Genomic DNA, 24365 nt, shown 5'->3' on the forward strand with positions numbered 1-24365 from the left:
CCATCCCCGCCTCTTCGACCTGTTTGTTTCCTCTCCACCTATCCTCTCCTCTATCCCTCTTCTATCCGCCTCCCACTCTCTCCCTATTTATTTCAAAACCCCCTTCCCCTCCCCCTTTTCTGCTGAAGGGTCTAGGCCCGAAACGTCAGCCTCTCTGCTCCTATGATGCTGCTTGGCCTGCTGTGTTCATCCAGCCCTGCACCTTGTTGTCTCGGATTCTCCAGCATCTGCAGTTCCTACTACCCCAAAAGACATCAATCCCAGTCTTGCCCAGATGTAACCCATCCTGTTCACCTGGTCCCAATGTCCCACCAAAGTGGAACTAGGTGTAGATTTAAAGCAGTTTTTTTGTCGGTGTCTCTTTTGCACCTTACTAATGAGCCCTGTATTAAGACATGGTCACGAGGGACAAAGAAGCAGCACTGCAAAAGCTTGCAATTTCAAACAAATCTGTTGGATGATAATCTGGTGTTGTGTGACATCTGACTTTGTCCACCCTAGCCCAACACCGGCACTTCTATATCATGACATCCCATATAGCACAGGAGGAGTACATCCATGGGTTTGAACTCTGCTGCCATGGATTTCTTTTTTAGATTCAGCTCTTCAGTTACCCCATTTAAAGAATAATTTTGCCAGGGACCTTTTCCCGCTGTGAACACTCCCTCTACAGTGTAAAATCCCTATTTTACTGCAGCATTTTAATTAGTAGGAATAATAGTAGTACCCACCTGTCCCTACTCCAAATGCTTTCTAATTTAGAGCTATTTAAAGACACAGCTTACCAGCAATATCTCACCCCACTACAAGCACACTCACCCAACTCTCCACTCTCACCTTTTCTAAACAGTTTACCACTGTACTCCCATACTACTTGAAACTTCATTTCCCCCAGTCCACTCCACTGTGATACTGGCTTACAGCAAATTCTCCTCATTCTGCTTCACAGTGATGCTGTCTGCTCTTCTTAGCCCTCAACATCTCTGCCATTTTCTGGTCTTCCCATTATGAATTCCCCAGACTCTCTTGGAGGCCGAATATTATCTTCGGGTACGCTTTTGTCTAAATACGAGTAGGAATACATATAACTAGCTTAGTTTTTCATACTCTGCTTTCTGCCCTTAAGCCTTCAAGTCATTCTTTGCTCGAATCTTCAGGCCTACCACTAATAATGTTATCACACGGTACAGAAGAGACCCTTCAGCCCATCTAGCCCTTACCGAGAAAACTCTAAATCTATACTAATCCAATTTTCCAGGATTTGACCTATATCTTTGAGTGTTATGACATTTCAAGTGCTCATCCAAGTACTTTTCAAAGTTTGAAGTTTCTGACCTCAACTTGCTCCCTTCTAGGGGGCACAGAGCTTTCCTCAAACCCCCTCTAAACCTCCTACCTTTCACCTTCAAAAAGGTATGCCCTCTTCTTGACCCTTAAATAAAAAGAGGAGAACAGCTGCTTTCTACCCAAGCTCTTTATGCCCCTCAATCTTATATACTTTGATCAGGTCCCCCTTCTGTTTCTCTGCTCTAAAAGAAAGCAACCCAAGCTAAATTGCTCCATCCCAAGCAACATCTTAGTCAATCTCCTCTGCAACCCCTCCAATGCAATCCTTCCTATGGTCCAGTGGCTAGATCTTCGTGGACAAGAACCCCTCTGAGCTCCCTAGTGTCCTGACATTCATTGAGTACTTCCTTGTCTTTTTACTTCTTCTGAAGTGCCATTAGAGTTAAGTTCCATTCTGCCACTGATCTGTCCATCTGGCTAATCCATTTCTATCTTCCAAAGGTCTTTTCTCCCCACAGTGTCAACTTCATATCATCCACAAATGTATTTACCACCCCCACATTGTTTCCTTTGTTTATATATAAAGTTTATACAATAGTTCTTTCAATTTCATACCATCCTTACCAAAAAATAGCTAGCGTATCATTCTGCTTGGGCGCCAGAGTTCAGAAATACTGGAGTGGGGATATGGTTTGAGTGACAGATTTAGACTGAGGATGTGCAGTGGGAAGATGTGGAGGGGGAATTTTTTTTTGGGGGGAAGGAGTGGTTGGAGCAAGGATGGGTGGTTGGTAGTGAGTGAAAAGTGAGAGAGAGAGAGAACATGGGAGGAAAGGGGACAGTAAGGACATAGAGGTGTGGGAGAAAAAAAAGAGGAAGAGAGAAAAAAAGAGAGGAAGAGGAAAAAAAAGAGAGGAAGAGAAAAAAGAGAGGAAGAGAAAAAACGAGGAAGAAAAGATGCAGGACGGGGTGACAGCAAAGTGAGGGCGGTTGTTAAAGGGGAAAGAAGAGAAAAGGAAAAAGGGGGAAAGAATAGGAGAAAAAAGGACAGCGGCAGTGTAGGGGTGTGGAAGAAGAGAATGGGGGAGGAAGAAGAGTAAAGACAGACACCCCAGCCCTTCTCACTCTTTCCCAGGCCCAGAAATAAATGGACTGAATTGCCTGCTTCTGTGCTGTGTGCTCCTATGGCTCTGATTTCATACCACAAACACAAATTAGCATTACAAAAAGAAATAGTTCATTAACATTTTTAATAGCTAAATAGCCATGTTGCTTAATAACATTGAAGGCAGGAACTATGGTAGTACACCAATGGATATGGTATAGGATATTTTGTAGGAAACAAATGCAATTAGAACACACTGCAATATGAATATACAGGCATACTAAAGTGTTAGACCAAGTAAAATTTAACTGGCTTAGTCAGCCTGCCCCATAGTCATAGTATCCTTTATAGTTGAAAAATTAATTTATCTAAGAATAGAATAGAATCCCTACAGTGTGGAAACAGGCCATTTGGCCCAACAAGTCCACATCAATTCTCCAAAAAGCATTCCCCCCAGACTCAACACCCCCCCCCCAACCCTGTCCCTGCAACCCTGCATTTCCCATGGCTAGCCCACCTAGCCTGCACATCCCTGGAAACTATGGGCAATTTAGCATGGCCAATCCATCTAACCTGCACACCCTTGGACTGCGGAGTAAACCGGAGCACCCATTCCAAACTCACGCAGACACTTGGAGAATGTGCAAAATCCACACAGCCAGTTGCCCAAGGCTGGAATTGAACCCAGGTCCCTGGCGCTGTGAGGTAGCAGTACTAACCACTGAGCCATCGTGCCACCTATACTGAGCTTTGTACTCCATCATCTAGATTTTAAGATTTTCCTCACAATCAAATCTCTCCATGGTGTTAGTCCTCACCATCACCATGGTTTACAATTGCTCTTCTTCCTTTACCCCTGCAGTAACAATTATACTATCAATCAAGATGCTCCTAAGCTCTGGGATTCCTGACTAGACATATCTGCTTTTGTTTCCGCCTTTAATATGCTTCTGAAAACCTACCAATTTGACAGCTGACTAATTACCTTTCCCAATTCTTGTGAAGACTTTATGATATTACCTTCCATAGTACAAGTGGTTTTTGCGTTGTGTTGTTGTGTTGCATATATCTCTCAATATAAACATATTGCTCCACAGACTTTCATATTACTACCTTTGGAAATATCTTTGTTAATAGCTAAGGAAATAAGGGAAACAAGTCAGGGTCTTTGGACCGCATATATATCATGAGAGGAGATGTTTGCAGGTTTAGATCACATTAAGGTGGATAAATCCCCTGGGCCTGATCAAGTCCATCCTCAGATGTTGTGGGAGGCCAGGGAAGAAATTGCAGAGGCCCTCGCAAAGCATTTTGCTTCATCTTTAGCCACTGATGAAGTTCCAGAAGACTGGAAGGTGGCTAATGTTGTTCCATTGTTTAAGAGAGGTAGCAAAGACAAGCCAGGGAACGACAGACCAGTGAGCCTGACATCAGTGGTAGGCAAGTTATTGAAGAGGATACTGAGGACCAACCAACATTTGGATAGTCAAGGTCCGTTTACGGATAGTCAGCACGGATTTGTACACGGGAGGTCATGCCTGACAAATCTGTCAGTGTTTTTCGAAGAGGTAACCAAGATGATGGATGAGGGTAGGGCAGTGGATATTGGCTATATGGACTTTAGTAAGGCTTTTGACAAGGTTCCACACGGCAGTCTAGTCATGACGGTTAGGTCGCATGGGATCCAGGGAGAACTAGCTAATTGGATTCAAAATTGGCTCGATGGTAGGAAGCAGAGGGTGATGGTTGAAGATTGTTTCTCAGACTGTAGGCCTGGGACTGGTGTTGTGCCACAGGGGTCGGTGCTGGGACCTTTGTTATTTGTTATTTACGCAGGTGATCTGGATATGAATGTACAAGGCATGGTTAGTAAGTTTCTGAATGATACAAAATTAGGAGGGATCGTAGATAGCAAAGAAGGCTATAAAAAATTACAGAGGGATCTTGATCAGATAGGGAAGTGGGCTGAGGATTATCAAATGCAATTCAATGCAGAGGTGTTGCACTTTGGAAAGTCAAACCAAGGTAGGACTCGTGCAGTAATTGGTAAGGTCCTGAGGAGTGTTGTAATACAGAGGAACCTAGGAGTACAAATACATAGTTTGTTGAAAGTGTGTCACAGGTGAACAGGGTGGTGAAGGAGGTATTTAGCATGCTGGCCTTCATCAGTTCAGGCATTGAATATAGGAGTTGGTGTGTGATGTTACAGTTGTACATGTCATTGGTGAGGCCACACTTGGAGCATTGTGTATGATTTTGGTCACCCTGTTATAGGGAAGACGTAGTTAAACTGGAAAGTGTGCAATGAAGATTTATGAGGATGTTGCCAGGTCTAGGAGGCCTGCGTTACAGGGAGAGGTTGGCCGGGATAGGACATTATTCCTTGGAACATAGGAGATTGAGGGGGGACCTTATTGAGATGTATAAAATCATGAGGGGCAGAGATAGGATGAATGCATATAGTCTTTTTCCCCAGGGATGGGGAATTGAAAACTAGAGAGCATAGGTTTAAGGCAAGAGGGGAAATATTTAAGAAGGACCTGACAGACAACTTCTTCACACAAAGAGTGGTGTGTATATGGCATGGGCTGCCAGAGAAAGTGGTTGAGGCAGGCATAATAGCAACATTTAATAAACATTTGGATAGGTACATGGATGAGAAGGGTTTAGAAGGATATGGACCAAATGTGGGCAATTAGAACTATCTGAGTGGGCACCATGGTCAGCATGGATCGGTTTGGGCCAAAGGGCCTGTTTCCATGCTGTATTACTCTATGACTTTATGAAAGGAACAATAAAAAGGAGGAAAAATTTGGAAATTCCTTTCTGGCTCCTTTAGGAACTTGCTCAGGATATAACACTGAGATTTATAATATAAATCAAATAGCTCTTTAATAAAAGGTAATCCATGTCCCAACCAGAAAGAAACACAGCGTATTCTTGAGATTGTGCAATGAATCTGTTTCACAGGTATACTAATTTGAAATAAGACCCAAACTCTCACCTAATGCTGCCATTTTGTAATTTGTAAACATGTTCCTTGATCCTCCCTAACCTTTCCATTTGAAATAATTTGCAGTTGTCATAATCTAGTTCCTTTAACATTGCATGAACCTTAAATAAATTGTTGCAGCGACTGTACTTCAAGTGTACAGCTTTTAATCATAATTCAGTACCTGAGGCATTACGCAAGCATGGAGGTTATCAAATGCCTTTCCTCTGCATCTTTTTCAAAACTTCAATATTCCCCACACTTGAATGAAGCAAAACTGAACACACAATCAAAAGAGTATCTAGCCAAGATATTGTACAAGAAACAAATGGTAATATTTTGTTTTTTTTTCGTGAAATGTCCTATGAAAACAACCCAGTGCCAATTTGCAACAGATTTTCACTGATGATTAAAGATCATGGGATGAATCTTAGTTTTTGTCTTAAATTAAAACACGTTGAGTTTGGCGGAGTGACTCGTGCAGAGAGGCCAAGCAGGTTTTTTCACCCGATGCTGCCCAACTCACTGCACGTCATGGCAAGAATCATATCCATTTTCTATCCTAATTTACCAGGCACCAGGGCAACTCACCACTCAGTGATCATCCCCAAGACTAGCATTCCTTAAGATTGTTCCATTTTATGAACTCCGCTGCACATCAACAGGGATGATTATTTGCCCCGATTAGCCTTTCCAAACTGCAGCACCTCATATTTATCTAAATTAAACTCCATCTGCCACTTCGGATCATTGGCCCATTGGATCAAGATACCATTGTACTCCGGAGGTAATCTTCTTCACTGTCCATGACACCTCCAATTTTGGTGTCATCTGCAGATGTATTAAACATAATCTACTATATTCACATCCAAGTCATCGATATAAATGACTAAAACACAGTGGATGCAGCACCGATCCTTGTGGCACACTGCTGGTCACAGGCCTTCAGTCTGAAAAACAACCCTCTACCACCACCCTCTGTCTTCTACCTTCGAGTCAGTTCTGTATCCAAGTGGCTAGTTCTCCTTGTCTTCCATGTGATCTAACCTTGCTAACCAGTCTACCGCGAAGAACCTTATTGAGCGCCTTACTGTAGTCCACATAGATCACGTCCACCACTCTGCCCTCATCAATTCTCTTTGTTACTTCTTCAAAAAACTCAAACAAATGCGAGAGATACGATTTCCCATGCACAAAGCCATGTTGACTATCCCTAATCAGTCCTTGCCTTTCCAAATACATGTAAGTCCTGTCCCTCGGGATTTCCTCCAACAACTTGCCCACCACCTATATCAGGTTCGCCAGTCTACAGTTCCCTGACTTTTCCTTACCACTTTTCTAACATAGTGGCACATCAGCCAACCTCCAGTCTTACGGCACCTCACCTTGTACTGATGATACAAATATCTCAGCAAGGAGCTCAGAAAACACTTCCCTACCTTCCCACAGAGTTCCAAAATACACCTATTCAGGTCCCGGAGATTTATCAGCTTTTGTGTTTTAAGGCATCCAGCCTCACCTCCTCTGTAATATGGACATTTTTCAACACGTCGTTATTTGTTTCCCCACGTTCTACATCTTCCATATCCTTTTCCACAGGAAACGTTGATGTAAAATACTCATTTAGTATCTTCCCCGGTCTCCTACGGTTAGACAAATAGGGCCCCTTAAAGATCAGCAAGGTCGCCTATTCTCTCCCTAGTTACCCTTTTGTCCTTAATGAACTTGTAGAATCCCTGTTGGATTTCCTCAATCCTATTTGCTAAAGCTATCTCATGTCCCCCTTTTACTGCCTTTATACTCGTCTAGGGATTCACTCAATCACTGCTGTTAATACCTGACATATGCTTCCTTCTTATTTTTACCCAAAATGTGCTATACTTGCTTCTCTGATATGTTGCACTTAGCTGTGCCACCACACTCACCTTCCACAAATGCTTATGATCTAGCACAACTCTCTGTTGCATACTCCCGCACACTCAACACTCCCATCCTTCTAACTCTGCATGTGCTCCGCGCTGCATCCTCACTCTCTCAGAACACCTCAAATTCCTTTTCTCGATATGCACCAGCCCTAGCAGCCTTGCCACCCACTTGCATCTTATTCATTCACCCACTTCATATTACTGGAAAATAGGACTCAATTGATGGAGAGACGCCTGGCAAATGGTGGAGTGCCTGATATCCAGATATCACTCCTTTATGCCCTAGCAGAAGACAGGAGACATCCACATCCAAACACCCAAGTAAGTAACACTTGTCATTCACTTCAGCATTCACACTGACCAAGCAAGTCACTGTAACGTATCAAACACCAGCACTAACTAAAAAACCCCGAAAGAACTATAGATGCTGTAAATCAGAAACAAAACCAGAAATTGCTGGAAAAGCTCAGCAGGTCTGGCAGCATCCTTGAAGAAAAAAAGAATTAATGTTTCGGATCCAGTGACCCTTCCTCAGAATTGAGGGTAGCTAGGAAAATGTTGGTTTATATGTAGAAGATAGGGTCATGGAAAGGGGTAAGGAGTAAACGATTGTTTGGGCTCTATCCCCACCTAAGAGAAGAACAGTCGGCCAAAGGAGAGGATGATGATCTGGCTAGGAGAGTGAATAGCTGTTTACTGGAGACTGCTGGTGGCTAACAATAGGCAGTGTAAAATGACAGACTATGTGATAACAAGGCCTGGTGTATAGGGTAGGGGGCTATGACATGGGAGAGTTCAGGGCCGAAAATTATTGAACTTGATATTGAGTCCAGGGGGCTGCAGGGTCCCCAAGTAGAAAATGAGGTGTTGTTCTTCCAGCATGCACTGAGCTTCATTGGAGCACTGCAGCAAGCCTGAGACAGGGACGCTGGCCAAGGAACAGGGTGATGTGTTAAAAGTGACAGGCAACTCGAAGCTCAGGGGTCTTGTTTGTGCGCAGAACACAGATGTTCCGCGAAGCGGTCATCCAGTCTGTGCTTGGTTTCCCCAATATACAGACCACCACATCATGAGCAGCAAATGCAGTAGACTAGATTGTGAGAAGTTCACCTGGAAGGCATGTTTGGGCCCTTGGATAGTGGGGACGGAGGAGGCAAGTGGGCAGTTGTTAAACTTTCAGCAGTTGCAGGGCAACATGGTATGGGGCTGGCAGGGGGAGGGGGTGCTGGGGGCTGGTGTTGGAAGTGAAGGAAGAATGAACTAGGGTGTCCCAGAGGGAATAGCCCCTGCAGAAGACAGGCATGGGATGGGAGGGGAATGTGCGTCTGGTGGTGGCATCTTGCTGGAGGTGGCAGAAATGGCAGCTGATGATCTTCTTGATGTGGATACTGGTGGGATGGTAGGTAAGGACAAGGGGAACCCTATCGCTGTTACGGGAGGAAAGAGAGGCAGCGAGGCAGGAGTGCAGACGATGGGTCAGACCCAGCTGAGGGCCCTGTCGACCACAGTGCTGGGGAATCCTCAGTTGAATAAAGGGGAAATCCTAGCTATCATCAGTTGTGAGGAAGGGTCACTAGACTCTAAACTTTAGCTCTGATTTCTCATCATAGATGCTGCCAGGCCTGCTAAGCTTTTCCAGCAATTTCTGTTTTTATTACCAATACTAACTGGTGGCTGCAAAGATTTCTGGCTGTTGCCTTACACTAATCCTCCCAAGGACTCCTGCAGAACAAGATTCCTCAACCTTCCCAGATGAAAATGCCAAGAAACTGGAAGGATCAAGATTGCCTCCTGAATCCCCTAGCAGCATAGCTGACAACATGTTGTTGGGGTCGATAAGTATGGACATTGTGGGACCACACGCTGGTGAGTTTCACACACTGACAGCTCCACATATGAGTGAAGAGAAGTGCCCAGGCCATTGGCCATCAGAGATTCGCTAGAAACCAAGAACTTACTGATCCCCTGACAGCAGATGACCCTGTGGCATCAGTGTTGAAGGACTTTAGCCGGATGCGCAGTGAGAAGTAGCAGCAGCAGGCTGAGGAACTGGACCTCGTTAGGTGAGAAGCTGGAGTGATACATCCAGTCCCGTGACATACTTCCTATTATCATTCAGACGCTGCAGCGGCGTAGCCAGTCCTTTGACTGCCCATTTGCCTTCACAGAAAGGTTGGTGGTTGCCATGGAAACACAGACCAGCATGTTCAAGGGGTCCTGGAAAGTCAAGAACACTTCTTGACTTCTTGTACTCCATCGCCCTACGCATCGATGGTCAGGTACGGCCAGAGTGGGGAATGCAGCCTTGAGCCCATTCCTGATGCCCACACCACACAATGAGACAGGGTGGTGCTAGGAGGCACTCAGCTGAAAGTGGAGCAATACACACAGGCCACTCAAAAATCTCCACTCAGGAGACTGCAGAGGTTGCCAGACCCTCCACCTCCAACCAGCCTGCTTCGAAGTTCCAGCCATGGAGGGTGAACTTGCCCCTGATATAATCATATTCAGTACATCTGGTCCATCCAAATCCCTGGGAGTGCCAAAAACAAACATTCAGGGTCAATGGGCTCCTTTCTGAAGCATGCTCCCTCCACCCCGAGTGATGAGCAGGTCTACGCATCCATAGCAAGATGATAAAGAGGAGAAAATTATGCTAAGGGCATATGGGGTTTACAGCTAACAATGTTATATAAGTAACTTGTTTTGCACACAGTATTATGTAAATAATTTTACTTCACAAATAGTTGCTTTCCATTGTTCATGTAGTTGACCCTGTCTGTTTTGTTATGCCTCACTGGGTACAGAGATGGGAATCAAGCCCTGCTATTCCTGGAGTCTCAAAAACTTAAAGATTGTAACAGAAGTACAAAAATTCCCTAATTTACCTGTCATTTAGATCGAGGTTTGCAGACCAGGTTTCAGTACAGTTTCCAGCTATAGGTGAACAATTATGAACTGTGAACATATAGCTCTACCGGTTGAAAATAACTCCCTGATAAAACTCCCTGTATACACATAAATAGCAAGACAGATGGGGAAAAATGGTGTCATGGGGGAGGAAACAAGTGAAAAGGCAGCCCCTGTCCACAAGCTTCACTGAGATATTCTTTTTGACTGTCAGCACATGACAAGAATCAAGGAGTGGCAAGACACTTTCATTTGCTTGCAGAAAGTACAGCGTAGCTGGTTCACACTCAAACTCTCTGGCTTTCTGGTTAACAGCCACAGCTTATAGCAACTGACAAAAGGAAAAATAAACTGACTTTCTTCAGACTTAAGATTTTCTTTAAATCTGTAGAGAAAATAGACAACTCCTGCCCTTGCAGAGATCTCTCAGCTTTTGCTTAACTCATTCCATCCCAAGCTTCCATTTCTTGGGAACCAATCACAATTGCTGAAGGGTAGAAGGACCTTACCATTGTTAACTACTCATTAGTCCACAGACAAATAAAGTTACTTCTTGCCAGCCAAGCCTTAAATTGTAGAGACCACTGGCTCCAGATCAGCTGTAACCAGACTTCAACTACTACATAAACAAGTACCTGTATAAATAGCATTTACAAAGAGTGTCAGGTTACTTGCTTGTAAAAAATGTACAGCAATCCTTCAACAATACTTTGTTTTAAAAACAGTTCTTTTCCTATCACAGTCCACAATTCAAGATACAGAAAAATAAAAAGATATGGTCTTGATAGTTTTGACTCTGGACGCTTCATTGCATTGTGCAGCATCACTAGTTGGCCTTTAACAAGGCGCAATAGCTGGGGGCACACAACAAGTGCCAAATATATTAAGTGGGAGCAAAGGTAGCACTGTGGTGTTTTGGATTGGCTCACTTCATCACCTCAGTTATCCGTCCCCACCTTTTAACATAGCTGGCTGAACAGTAGGCAGTCTGAGCAGGAGTATAAATCTGGAGGGAGCTCCCCAGCAGTGATGGAGGTGTAACACAGATGGTAAATGCTGCAGAATGGCTGGGAATAGGGATCCTGCATGCCTGATTTGCTGAGACTTCACATGTTGGAGGCCGACGTTGCTCCCTACAAATACCACGAATGGTCACAGATGCAGCCCGTCTACCTCATCCTTTGTAAGTGCCTTCGCAGCCGTTCTCAACATTGTATGCGCATTAGAATTGGAATAATAGCAAGTGGTTCTGTGCCAAATTAATGCACTACTGAGCCCCACAAAATTACCCTGGTTTCTAAATACCCATTCACTAAACCAACAGACCTCATACGAGATCATCACCAAAGCAACACACATGCTTATAATTACCTACCTGCTGCTCAGCTCCTTCCCCAAGCCCCCTTTATTTCTGTAGCAGGATGACTGTTGTCCACCTATTAGCACAATCACCCCGCCACTACCCACAGGTTGGCCCCTGTGGTGGCTGACCATAACCTACTCAGGGCATAGTGACACAGGCTATGCAACACCATTCTTGACTGGATGCCTAACCATGGTTGAAGCCTGGGCCTGGTTTAGAAGGTTGCCCTGGACAAAAGGTGATGAGCCCCCTGACTGTTGGGTGCCCCTGTGGATATCCCCGTGACTTCCAGGCTGCCCACTGCATTTGCTATTTGCTTGCCATGGGTGCTGAACCCAGGTAGTACAGGTGTTTTGGCACACTAAGGTAAGCCCTTGACTGAGGACTGCTGAACAGCATGGCCACTTGTCTGGTTGTGCGACTTTGCCCACTGCCAATGCAAATCATGCTGGTAGGCACCAGGTGAACGTATACTGGGATTAAGGGAGCAGCCCTCTTTCTTACCATGAAAGGGATCCTTGTCCCTGTGTGGTAACTGTACTCAAAACAGCTGTGCAGTGCTGGTTGCCTATGTGCCCTTCTCAACAAGTCTGCCTTTTTAGGGCACAGTAACACTGCATATGAGGGTGCCAGGATGGTGGTGATGGCTCCGTGAAAGTGCAGTGCCAACGTATGTGTGACACGAGACCTGCAGTTTGTCCACATGCAAATGACCTCCATCTTGGAGGAGTTGGTAAGTTGAAGACACCAAAAACCTACTGTGGTTTCCACATCAGGTTTCCCCGAGGTCTAGTTTGTATGACGAGTTTGATAGGACTGCAACCTGCAGCAAGTTGTGCTGTTAACAAGGCATTTAATAAGCAATGATGAATACCTTGTGAGAACTCACCATAGCCTACAAGAATCTTGCCACACTGCTTGAGAAAAGCATACAATATGCGATGAGATGATTTCAACAGGTGTTGCTAAACATGTCATGATTTTACCTCACACCCTGCCATAGCCCATATCGTTCAGACCATGGAAAATTGTGCCTTTTGTCCTGCAATTTTAATTTCAAAAATCTTTCACTTCTGAAGAATACTGTGCTGTTTAGAAACTTAAATCTATCATGAAACAGGGAAAAATTATTACACTATGTTCTTTGAGTCATAGAACAGTCGGTGACATTCATCTGTATAGAGAAAAATCGGCGTTCAAGTCCTCCACAGAGAAGTGAGCACACATATCCAGAGAAGCAGTATAGACAATACCTGAAGGTGAGCTCTGCAATTTAAGGTATTTTCAAATATGATTTTAAATCCTGAGCCCCCATCTGCTCTTTAACGTGCACATGAAAAATTCTTTTTGCTTCTTCTTTGGTAGTTTGACAAACCGTCAAGGGTCACTACTTGGCATCCTGGTCAACATTAATCCACGATCAATACCAGTAAAATCAGAGTATCCTTTCTTTTTCACTGGAGATTGCTAGAATGCAAATTTACTGCCACTTGTAGTCACTGCTTGCATGCAGGACATGACAAAGGTACACTAGCTTTAAGTGCAATTATTTTCAAGTGCTGTAAAGATTATCTGTTCTGCCCAATATACGCATTACACGCCCATCAAAGGATTGTCATAAACATGTCATACACATGCCCACATGCACTTTAAACGTTTGAATAATTAAACAAGAAATGTTAATCATGTTCAGATATCACTGGATTTCAACACCAGTATGACGTTTTGAACTTACATAGATGTTGTCCTGTTTAAATCGAATGTGTAAATTATGCATGATTGCCCCTTCATGCAGCTCTGCCAAGGTTGCCATATCCTCAACACCTTCAACGCTCGTTGGATGCATAGTCACCACTTTTTCCCTGGTTAATGTATTTACTTTATAAATGAACACCTGTTTAAAACAAAAATTAATATGTAAACCAAATCAGGTACAAACATGGTGGATGCACAGTTGAATTTGAGAGTCAAAGATGAATTGGGCAAATATAAATAAACCTTTTAGTTTTCATTCCAAAAAGATAATTCACATGCAATGCATTTTACTCATTAAGTTCCAAAGTGCTTGGAGAAAGTGCACTGCTCCAAGTATTAGCATTCCATGGATTTTTATAATTGTAAAACACTTACAGGGGCTGTGGCATCAGTGAGGACCTAGTCTAGGGGCTACATACATATGTAATTCCCTACTTACCAAGCCTCAAATTCTTACTAGTGACCTGGTAACTGGAACACTTAGAAGGGCATTGGTCTCTTTGGGGATACAGGATAGGTTTCAGGTTAGGTTACTGCCTGGACCCCTAGAAAAGCCATTTGATCTGCCTTAAAAGCTCCTTAGTAACATGAGACAATAGTAGAGGCCATCACAAGGCATTATCCTGTGGCAATTGTTTGGATCATAGTCCACGAGAATTTAATGACTTAAATGTGCAGTTTCATACAAGTTATACAAATGTTAGACCAGAAAGCATGGAGGCCGTATGCTCCAAACTACAACTCCTGATTATCAATTGAGGAGAAAGTGTAGAGAAAATATTTCCAAACTAATCTAAAGTCTATTTGGAATATAAAATCAAATCAAATTATTTCAATTGATAAAAACTTCAGGGGAGAGGTCGTTTTCTTTGAGACATTGTGCAATTTTGAATACCAAACATGCGTGCATAGCATCATAGGATTACAGAGAAAATTTTCAAACCATCAATATCTGAAACTTGCACTTCCACGTAGCGAAAACACAGTTGCTTGATATGTAGGTTTCTGAAAGCAGCTTCACCATGTCTGCATCATCGATCATAGAATCCCTACAGTGTGGAAACAGGCCCTTCGGCCCAACAAGTCCACACTGAACCAGAGCATCCCACCCATCCCTCTGTAACTCACCTAATCTACACATCCCTGAACACTGTGGGCAATTTACCGCAGCCAATCCACCGAACCTGCACATCTTTGGACTGTGGGAGGAAACCGGAGCACCTGGAGGAAATCCACACAGACACAGGGGGAATGTGCAAACTCCACACAGACAGTCACCCGAGGGGGGAACTGAACCTGGGTCTCTGGTGCTGTGAGGCAGCAGTGCTAACCACTGAGCCACTGTGCCGCATCCTTCATTCCTGTATTCTGTACATTAAGCAATGTGCCTTTTCCATTTGGCACAAGCAATTAAAGCACTGTCTCTACCTTTAATGCATGATGACAGGTCTCATTAAGTAGAGAATGGAAGTGAACTCAAAATTAGCATTTGATCGGATTTAACTGTTTAGTTAGCTAAGATGCCAATAAATAGGCACCCCCTTAAACCCTTGTCTGCTTGAATATATAACCACAATGAAAATTCCTGAAGAGTATTGATATGACAACAGTTTTACATTAAACATTGGCACGAAAAGAGTCATGGGGTCAGAATTTTACTACAACAAAAGAGGCATATCTGTGTCCATATAGGTCATCAAGTGCCATTTTCTACCTCTTAGCCCATAGTCCATGTTATGCAACATGCTCTTTAATTAGCAATGCAACTTCCCCACCCCTTTTACATTCCTCTCTATCACACTTGAAATGTCTTAACCCTAGAACGTTGGCCTGTCAGTCCTGTCCTCTCAACCAAGTTTTCGTAATGGCTACAACATCACAGTTCCATATATTTATTCAGGCTCTAACCTCATCTGCATTACCTATTAAACACATTGCATTGAAACGCACTTCAAACCACCAGTCCTGCCATGCTCACTCACCCGCCTATTCTTCCTATTAGACTTACTTGCTTTAAATTCCAAAATCACTCCACATGCTGACCACCAGTTGCTCAGGTTACTGAACCTCACTCTGCCCCCAAACCCACCACATTTAGTTTAAACCCTCCCAACATTGGCAAACCTCTCTGCAAGGATATTGGGACCCCTCCAGTTTAGGTGCAACCTATCCTTCTTGTGCAGGACCCTCCTATCATTGAGATCTTTTCCAGAGCAAAGATATCTGAAGCTCTCCCTGCTACACAAGCTCTTTAGACATGCCAACAATTGAATTATCTTCCTATTTCAGGTCTCACAAGCACATGGCACAGGGAGTAATCCCTAGATTACAACCCTAGAAGTTCTGTTTTTCAGCTTCCTACCTAACACCCTACGTTCCTTTTGCAGGGCCTCCTCCTTTCTGCTTATGTCATTAGTACCAATATGGAGAACCACCACTGACTGCTCACTCTCACTTTTCACAATGTCTGATGTCTCTGAGCAGGCATTCTTGAGCCTGATATAAGGAAGAGAACACGCCATCCTACAGTCTCGCTTGCAGCCACAGAAATGCCTCTGTGTGCATGACCATAGAATCCCCAATCACTACTGTTCACTTACATTTCAACCTTCACTGCTGTACAACAGCACCAATCATGGTGCAACGTTTCTGGGTGTTGTTGTTGCTTCGTCCCCTAAAAGGACATCCACCCACCCCCGAAGGTATCAAAAATGGTATATCTGCTTCAGACGGGTATAGCCACAGGGCAGTCCTATACTGCCAGGAGGGACAGGCTTGGATGTCCTGTCCATGTCTCCTGCGATGAGGAGGAATTTCTTCCCTCAGAGTGTTCAGTATGTTTGGAGCTCCTTACCACAAAGAGCCTTGAGGGCAGAGTCCTTGTGTACGTTTAAGGCTTAGATAGATAGATTCTTCATCAGTGAGGGAATCAAGGGTTCTGGGAAAAAAATGTTGAAAAGTGGATGTGAGGAGTGTCCAATCAACCAGGATCCTACTCAATGGTAGAGCCAGCTCGAGGGAACAAAAAGGCCTCATCCTATTCCTTTTTCTTATGGTATTACGATTTTATGAACAAGTCACCGACTGTTGAGAAGAGAGAAGAGCTACAGGTGCAGGTATAATGATTCAGAAGAAGAGGATAAACACAGTTCTGGCTGTTATCAACCTGAATGGATGCAGGCATGAAACATTGAAAATTATGCAACATTGCACCATGCTGAAGAATGGGATCAGCTTATCAACTAAGAAACAAAAGAGGTTTAGTTCTGCAATTAGACCAGTAGAAAGCAACAAGTTCAAATTAGCATGATTTTTTTAAAAAGTGAGTTAGCGGCCTTCTTGATTTGAGCAGTGGGAGAGGTGAGAGTGGGAGCCAGGGGGCAACCGGGAAGATAAGATTTCCTTACAATAACTTGCCTCGTGAGTCAAGGGTCTTCTTGATTTGAGCAACGGAAAAGATGAGAGTGCGAGCCGGGAAGTGAACTATTATATTCAGATATTGGTTAAACCGGAACACTTCACATGTAGTGTCTCCCACCCATCCTCCTCCTCCTCCTCTAACCAGGGTCAGAAAGGTAAGCTTATTTTTTCTTTATTTTGGCAATCTAGAGTAGAGGGAATGGAAAGTAGGGCAGTTGCGTGCTCCTCTTGTAGGATGTGGGAGGTAAGGGTCACTACTAGTATCTCTTCTGACTTCACCTGCAAGAAGTGCACCCAACTCCAGCTCCTCACAGACCAAGTCAGGGAACTGGAGCTGGAGCTGGATGAACTCCGGATCATTCAGGAGGCTGAGGGGGTGATAGATAGAGGTTATAGGGAGGTTGTCACACCCAAGTTACACAACAAAGGTAGCTGGGTGACTGTCAGGAGGGGGAAAGGGAATAGGCAGACAGTGCAGGGATCCCCAGTGGCCGTTCCCCTCAATAATAAGTACACCGCCTTGAATACTGTTAGTGGGGGAAGACCTACCAGAGGAAAGCCATAGCAGCCAGGTCTCTGGCACTGAGCCTGGCTCTGTGGCTCAGAAGGGAAGGGGGGAGAATAGGAGAGTGATAGTGATAGGAGATTCAATGGTTAGGGGAACAGACAGGAGATACTGTAGTACCGAGTGAGACTCCCAGATGGTACGTTGCCTCCTGGCTGCCAGGGTCAGGGATGTCTTGGATCGAGTCTACAGGATTCTTAAGGGGGAGGGAGAGCTGCCAGAAGTTGTGGTACACATCAGTACCAATGGCTCAGCTAGGAAATGGGATGAGGACCTGAAAAGTGAATATAGGGTGTTAGGATGGAAGCTAAAAGGCAGGACGAGCAGACTAATAATCTCAGGATTACTACCGGTGCCACAGGCTAGTGAGACCAGGAATAGAGAGCGAGTGCAGCTGAACATGTGGCTACAGAGCTGGTGTAGGAGGGAGGGCTTCAGATTTGTGGATCATTGGAATACCTTCTAGGGAAGGTGGGCCTGTACAGGAAGGACGGGTAGCACCTGAACTGGAGGGGCACCAATATCCTGGGCGGGAGGTTTGCTAGAGCTCTTCGGGAGGGTTTTAACTAGTTTTGCAGGAGCATGGGAACCGGAGCTACAGATCAAAGGATGGGTTTGCCGGTATACAGGCAGAAACAGCATGCAGAGAATCTGTGAGGAAGGATAAGCAGTTGATAGGGCAAAGCTGCAGTCAGTGCCACGGGTGTCTATTTTAATGCAAGAAATGTCAGTAATTAGGGTGACGAACTTAGAGCATGGATCAGTACTTGGAATTATGACGTTGTGGCCATTACGGAGACTTGGATAACACAGGGGCAGGAATGGTTGTTGGATGTTCCGGGGTATAGATGTTTCAAAAGAAATAAGGAAGGGGGTAAAAGAGGTGGGGGAGTGGCATTGGGGATGGTATCACAGCTGCAGAAAGGGAGGTCATGGAGGAGGATTTGTCCACTGAGTCAGAATGGGTGGAAGTCAGAAACAGGAAAGGAGCAGTCACTTTATTGGGAGTTTTATATAGACCCCAATAGCAACAGAGACAATGAGGAACAGATTGGGAGACAGATTGTGGAAAGGTGCAGAAGTAATAGGGTTGTTGTCATGGGTGACTTCAACTTCCCTAATATAGATTGGAACCTCCTAAGTGCAAATAGCTTGGATGGAGCAGATTTTGTTAGGTGTGTCCAGGAGGGATTCCTGACTCAATATGTAGATAGGCCAACTAGAGGGGATGCTTTATTGGATTTGGTGCTTGGCAACGAACAAGGCCAGGTGTCAGATCTCTTGGTGGGACAGCATTTTGGTGATAGTGATCACAACTCCCTGGCCTTTACTATAGTCATGGAGAGGGGTAGGAGTAGACGGTATGAGAAAGTATTTAATTGGGGGAGGGGGGAATTACAATGCTATTAGGCAAAAACTGCGGAGCACAAATTGGGATCAGATGTTCTCAGGGAAATGCATGACAGAAATGTGGAGGTTGTTTAGGGAGCAGTTGCTACAAGTACTGGATAGGTTTGTCTCACTGAGGCAAGGAAGGGATGGTAAGGTGAAGGAACCTTGGATGACAAGACATGTGAAACATCTAGTCAAGAGGAAGAAGGAAGCTTACTTAAGGTTGAGGAAGCAAGGATCGGACAGGGCTCTAAGAGGTCTACAAGGTAGCCAGGAAGGAACTGAAGAATGGACTTAGGAGAGCTAGAAGGGAGTATGAAAAAACCTTTGTGGGTAAGATCAAGGAAAACCTCAAGGTGTTCTATGCATATGTGAGGAACAAGAAGATGGCCAGAGTGAGGGTAGGGCCAATCAGGGGTAGTGGCGGGAACTTGTGCACGGAGTCAGGGGACGTCCTCAATGAATACTTTGCTTCAGCATTCATCAGTGAGAGGGACCTTGAAGTTTGTGAGGACAGCACGAAACAGGCAGATATGCTTGAACAGGTTGATGTTAGGAAGGAAGATGTGCTATAAATTTTAAAAAACATGAGGATAGATAAGTCCCCTGGACCAGACGGGATATACCCAAGATTCCTACCAGAAGCGAGGGAAGAGGTTGCTGCCCCTTTGGTAATGATTTTTGTGTCCTCACTGTCCACTGGAGTTGGAATATACAAAAGTGACATCTCAGGACAGACAATGACTTGTACGTGGGAGGCATTGATCAGAATCTGTCGCAGTTTTAACCTGGAAACAGGCTGGTTTTATTCCGAAAGCTGGAATTTAAAAGATATCACACTGATTGACTGTGACTACAAATTGTGTGCTTTTTTGAATAAAATAGAGTGTATCTGCAAATCAAGAAAAAGCATGGATGAAATGATTCAGCCCACAGATGGGCACATGCGAGCGAGACAGGACAGGGACACAGACGGACAGTGTGTGATGGAGAGTGTGCGTGTGTCTGTGTGCGAGCATATATCTTGAATTACCTATTACGCTGTCATAAATCTATGGGGTGAATCACTTCATCCAATATGTTTGTTTGTTTGCAGATACATGTTATTTTGTTCCAAAATAACAATTTATAGTCAGTGTGGCAACAAACAATGGAATAAAACCAGCCTAAAACTCAGATTCTGAGCAAAGTCTCACACCTAAAATTTAGTGTCTGACCCGAGATGTCACCTTTTGTGTATTCCTATGGCTTTGCCTGATTGTCATGACAACACAGACATTATGAAACACTTTAAACACCGTCTCTAACACTCTTGGTCACTTGCAGAGACTTATCATTTTACACTCCAATCACACCAGTTGTATCAGCTTTTGATCTCTCTGCCTATAAACTGTGCTTGTCTGTGTGCCCTGCTCTCTCACTGCACCTGATGAAGGGGCTGTGCTCCAAAATCTTGTGGGATTCCAAATAAACTTGTCGGACTATAACCTGGTGTCATGTAATTTCTGACTAGCTATCACCAGACTATTAATCCAGAAACTCAGCTAATGTTCTAGGGACCCAGGTTCGAATCCCACCATGGCAGATGGTAGAACTTGCATTCAAAAACAAAAAAGGTTTGGAATTAAGAATCGATGATGACAATGAAACCATAGCCGACTGTCAGAAAAATCCATCTGGTTCACTAATGTCCTTCAGGGAAGGAAATCTTCCTTCATCACCTGATCTGGCCTACATGTGACCCATAGCAATATGGTTGACTCTCAGCTGCCCTCTGAAATGGCCTGAGCAAGCCACAGTTGTACTAATCACTACGAAGTCTCAAAGAAATTAAACCCAATGCATAACCTGGCATCGACCTAGGCACCGGAAAAGACAACAGCAGAAACAGTCCTTGTTGACCCTGCAAAGTCTTCCTTATTAACATCTGGGGGCGAGTGCCAAAATTGGGAAAGCTGTCTCACAGACTAGTTGAGCAAGAACCTGACAGTTATACTCATAGACAATGTCCCAGACACCATCACCACCATTCCTGGATATGTCCTATCCCACAGTCTGGGTAGACCCAACAGAGATTGTGGCACAGTGGTTGGGAGGGAGTGTCCCTGCGCGTCTTCAACATTGACTCTGCACCTCATGAAGTCTTGGGGCTTCAAGTTGAACATCGGCAAGGAAACCTCCTGCTGATTACTACATACAGTCCTTCCTCGGCTGATAAATTAGTACTCCTTCATGTTGAGCAACACTTAGAGGAAGCACTGAGGGTGGCAAGGGCACAAAATATGCTCTGGATGGAGGATTTCAAATGTCCACCAACAGGACTGGCTTGGCAGCAGCACTACCGATCGAGCTGATCAGGTCCTAAAGGACTTAACTACTAGACTAGGTCTGTGGCAGGTGGTGAGAGAACCAATAAGAGGTAAAAACATAGTTGACCTCAACCTTACCAATCTGCCAGCTGTAGGTACATCTGCCCATGATAGTATCATTAAGAGTGACCACTACACAGTCCTTGTAGAGACAAACACCCACCTTCACATTGAGAATAACCTCCATCGTGTTGTGTAGCACAATCATCATGCTAAATGGGTCAGACTTTAAACAGTTCTAGCAACTCGTATATGATTAAAAAAGCGTTTGGAGGGATATGGACCAAGCACAAGCAGGTAAGACTAGTTTAGTTTGGGATTATGGTCAGCACGGACTCGTTAGACCGAAGGCTGTTTCTCTGCTGTATTACTCTTGACTTTATAACTCAAAACTGGGCATCCATGAGGCACTGTGGACCATTAACAACTGCAGAACTGTATCCAGCACAACCTGTAACCTCATGGCCTGACATATACACCATCTATCAATTACCATCAAGCCGGGGGAATCAACTCTAGTTCAATGGAATGCTCACGAGGGCATGCCAAGAGCAGCACTAGGCATACCTGAAAATAGGTGTCAATCTGGTGAAGCCAAACAGATCTACCTGCATGCCAAACAGCATAAGCAAGTGATAGACAGAGCCAAGTGATCCCACAACCAACAGATCATATCTAAGCACTGTAGTCCTGCTTTATCCAAATCATAAATGGTGGTGAACAATTAACCTACTCGTTGGAAGAGGAGTCTCCATAAATATCCTCATCCTCAATGATGGAAGAGCTTAGCACATCGGTGTAAAACATAAGGCTGAATCATTGATAAAGAGACCACTACAAATAGGGTTATGATTTTAATTATCCTTGGGTAGATTGGGAAAAAGACAGAGTGGAGGACAGAAGGGGAGAAATCCCTGCAGTGTGTGCAAGAGAACTTGCTAGAACAATACATTTTTTAAATTAATTTGAGAGATGTGGATGTCATTGGCTGGCCAGCATTTATTACCCATCCCTAGATGCCCTTGAAAGTGGTTGTGAGCTGCTTTCTTGAACCGCTGCAATCCACCTGCTGTAGGTTGGCCCATAATGCCATTAGGGAGGAAATGCCAGGATTTTGACCCAGCAACAATGAAGGAACAATTATATATTTCCAAGACAGCATAGTGAGTGGCTTGGAAGGGAACTTGAAGGTGGTGGTGTTCCCATATATCTGCTGCCCTTGTCCTTCTAGATGGGAGTGGTCGTTGGTATGGAAGGCATTGTGTGGTGAATTTCATCTTGCAGATACTACACACTGCTGCTAATGAGAGTAGATAGCGGAGGGAGTGGATTCTTGTGGGACGTAGTGCCAAATCAAACAGGCTGCTTTGTCCTGGATGGTATCAAGCTTCTTGAGTGTTATTGGAGCTGCACTCATCCAGGCAAGTGGGAGTAGTCCATCACACTCCTGACTTGTGTCTTGGAGATGGCGGACAGGCTTTGGGGAGTCAGAAAGTGAGTTATTCTCCATAATATTCCTAGCCTCTGACCTGCTGTTGTAGCTACTGTGTTTAGGTGGCAAGCCCTGGATATTAATAGTGGGGGAATTCAGTGACATAGGCAGTGGTTAGCTTGTCTCTTATTGGTGATGGTCATTGCCCGGCATTTGTATGGTGCGAATGTTGCTTGCCAGCTCAAGTCAGCCCAAGCCTGGATATTGTTGCATTTAGACACAGACTGCTTCAGTATGAGGAGTTGCAAAAGGTTTGCTCAATGTTCAGCACCAATGTCCCCTAGTAACTGACATTTTTACCCTGGGAACAAAGACTCTGACTATCCAATCTATCCATACCTCTCAATTTTATAAAGTTTTAATCAGGTCGCCCCTCCTACTTCAACATTCAAGTGAAAACAAACTAAGTTTGTCCAATCTCTCCTTATAGCTAATATACTCCAAACCAGGCAACATCCTGGTAAACCTTTTCTTTATCCCCTCCAAAAGTCTCCACATCCTTCCAGTAGTGTTGTGACAAGAACTGTACACAATATTCAAGAGCTTGGATTAATACATTAAACTATGATGTTGTAGCTATTACAGACTTGGTTGCTTGGTTGCGGGGGAGGTGGTAAATGACAACTTAACATTTTGGAATTTAGATGCTTCAGGTGAGACAGACAGGAATGCAAAAGAGGTGGCGGAGTTGTGGTACTGATATGGGAGAATATCATAGCTGACTGAGGGAAGACACCTTGGAGGGCTCATCCAGCGAGGCCACATGGGTAAGTTCAGGAAAATCACAGATGCTATCACTTTGAGATTACACTACAGGCCTCCCAGCAGCCAGCAGGTGATAATCAAATAGATGCAGACAGATTATGGAAAAATGGAAAAACGGTTGTTGCGGTGGGTGATTTTAGCTTCCCCTATAATCGATCAGGACTCACTTAATGCTACAGGCTTGGATTTGGGGGTGGAGGTAACAGAATGTGTTAGGTGTGTCCAGGTCGGGTTTTCTTTGAAACAATATGTAAACTGTTCAACTAGGGAAAGGGCCATACTAGATTTGGTATTGGGTAATTAGCCCAGCCAGGTGATCGAAGTTTTGTGGGTGAGCATTTGGGAACAGTGACCATAATTCTGTTAGTTTTAATTTGTTTATGGATATGGCTAAGAAAAGTCTTCAGATGAAAGTATTTTAAACTGAGGTAAGGCTAATGACCAGAAGATTAGGCAGGAACTGGGGAATGTAGATTGAGGGCAGTTGTTTGAAGGTAAATCCACATCTGGCATGTGGGAATCTTTTTAAAAGCCAGTTGATTGGAAGTCAGGACCAGCATGTTCCTGTGAAAAAGAAGGATAAAGGATGTCTATATTCAGGAACCTTGGATGTCAAGAGAAATGACAGCGATGGCCTAGTGGTATTATCACTGGACTGCCATTCCAGAGACCAAGATAATGTTCTGGGGACCTGGGTTCAAATCCTGCCATGGCAGATGGTGGAATTTGAATTCAATAAAATATCTGGAATTAAGAATCTAATGTTGACCATGAATCCATTGTCAATTGTCAGGAAAAACCCTTCTGGTTCACTAATGCCCTTTAGGGAAGGAAACTGCCATCCCTACGTGTGACTCCAGACCCACAGCAATGTAGTTGACTCTCAACTGTCCTCTGGGCAATTAGGGATGGGCAATAAATGCTGCCTGGCCAGCGATGCCCTCATTCTGTGAATGAATGAATAAAAGAAAGCTTAGTAAAAAAGTCAAAAAGGAAAAAAAGGAGACATACATAAAGGCTTAGGA

The 24365-nt window shown here is 44.2% G+C and overlaps 1 protein-coding gene across 1 annotated transcript in view; it reads right to left on the reverse strand.

Moving 5' to 3' along the window:
* LOC109929826 (unconventional myosin-X-like) overlaps positions 1 to 24365 on the reverse strand; it is a 420890-nt gene that overhangs the window by 336581 nt on the left and 59944 nt on the right. The window contains exon 3 of the mRNA XM_048608752.1: positions 13318 to 13476. Coding sequence (XP_048464709.1) covers positions 13318 to 13476 — 159 coding nt within the window. The remainder of the gene's footprint in view (positions 1 to 13317; positions 13477 to 24365) is intronic.

This window comes from Rhincodon typus, chromosome 2 (assembly GCF_021869965.1).
Source record: "Rhincodon typus isolate 14 chromosome 2, sRhiTyp1.1, whole genome shotgun sequence".
Classification (NCBI taxonomy): Eukaryota; Metazoa; Chordata; class Chondrichthyes; order Orectolobiformes; family Rhincodontidae; genus Rhincodon; species Rhincodon typus.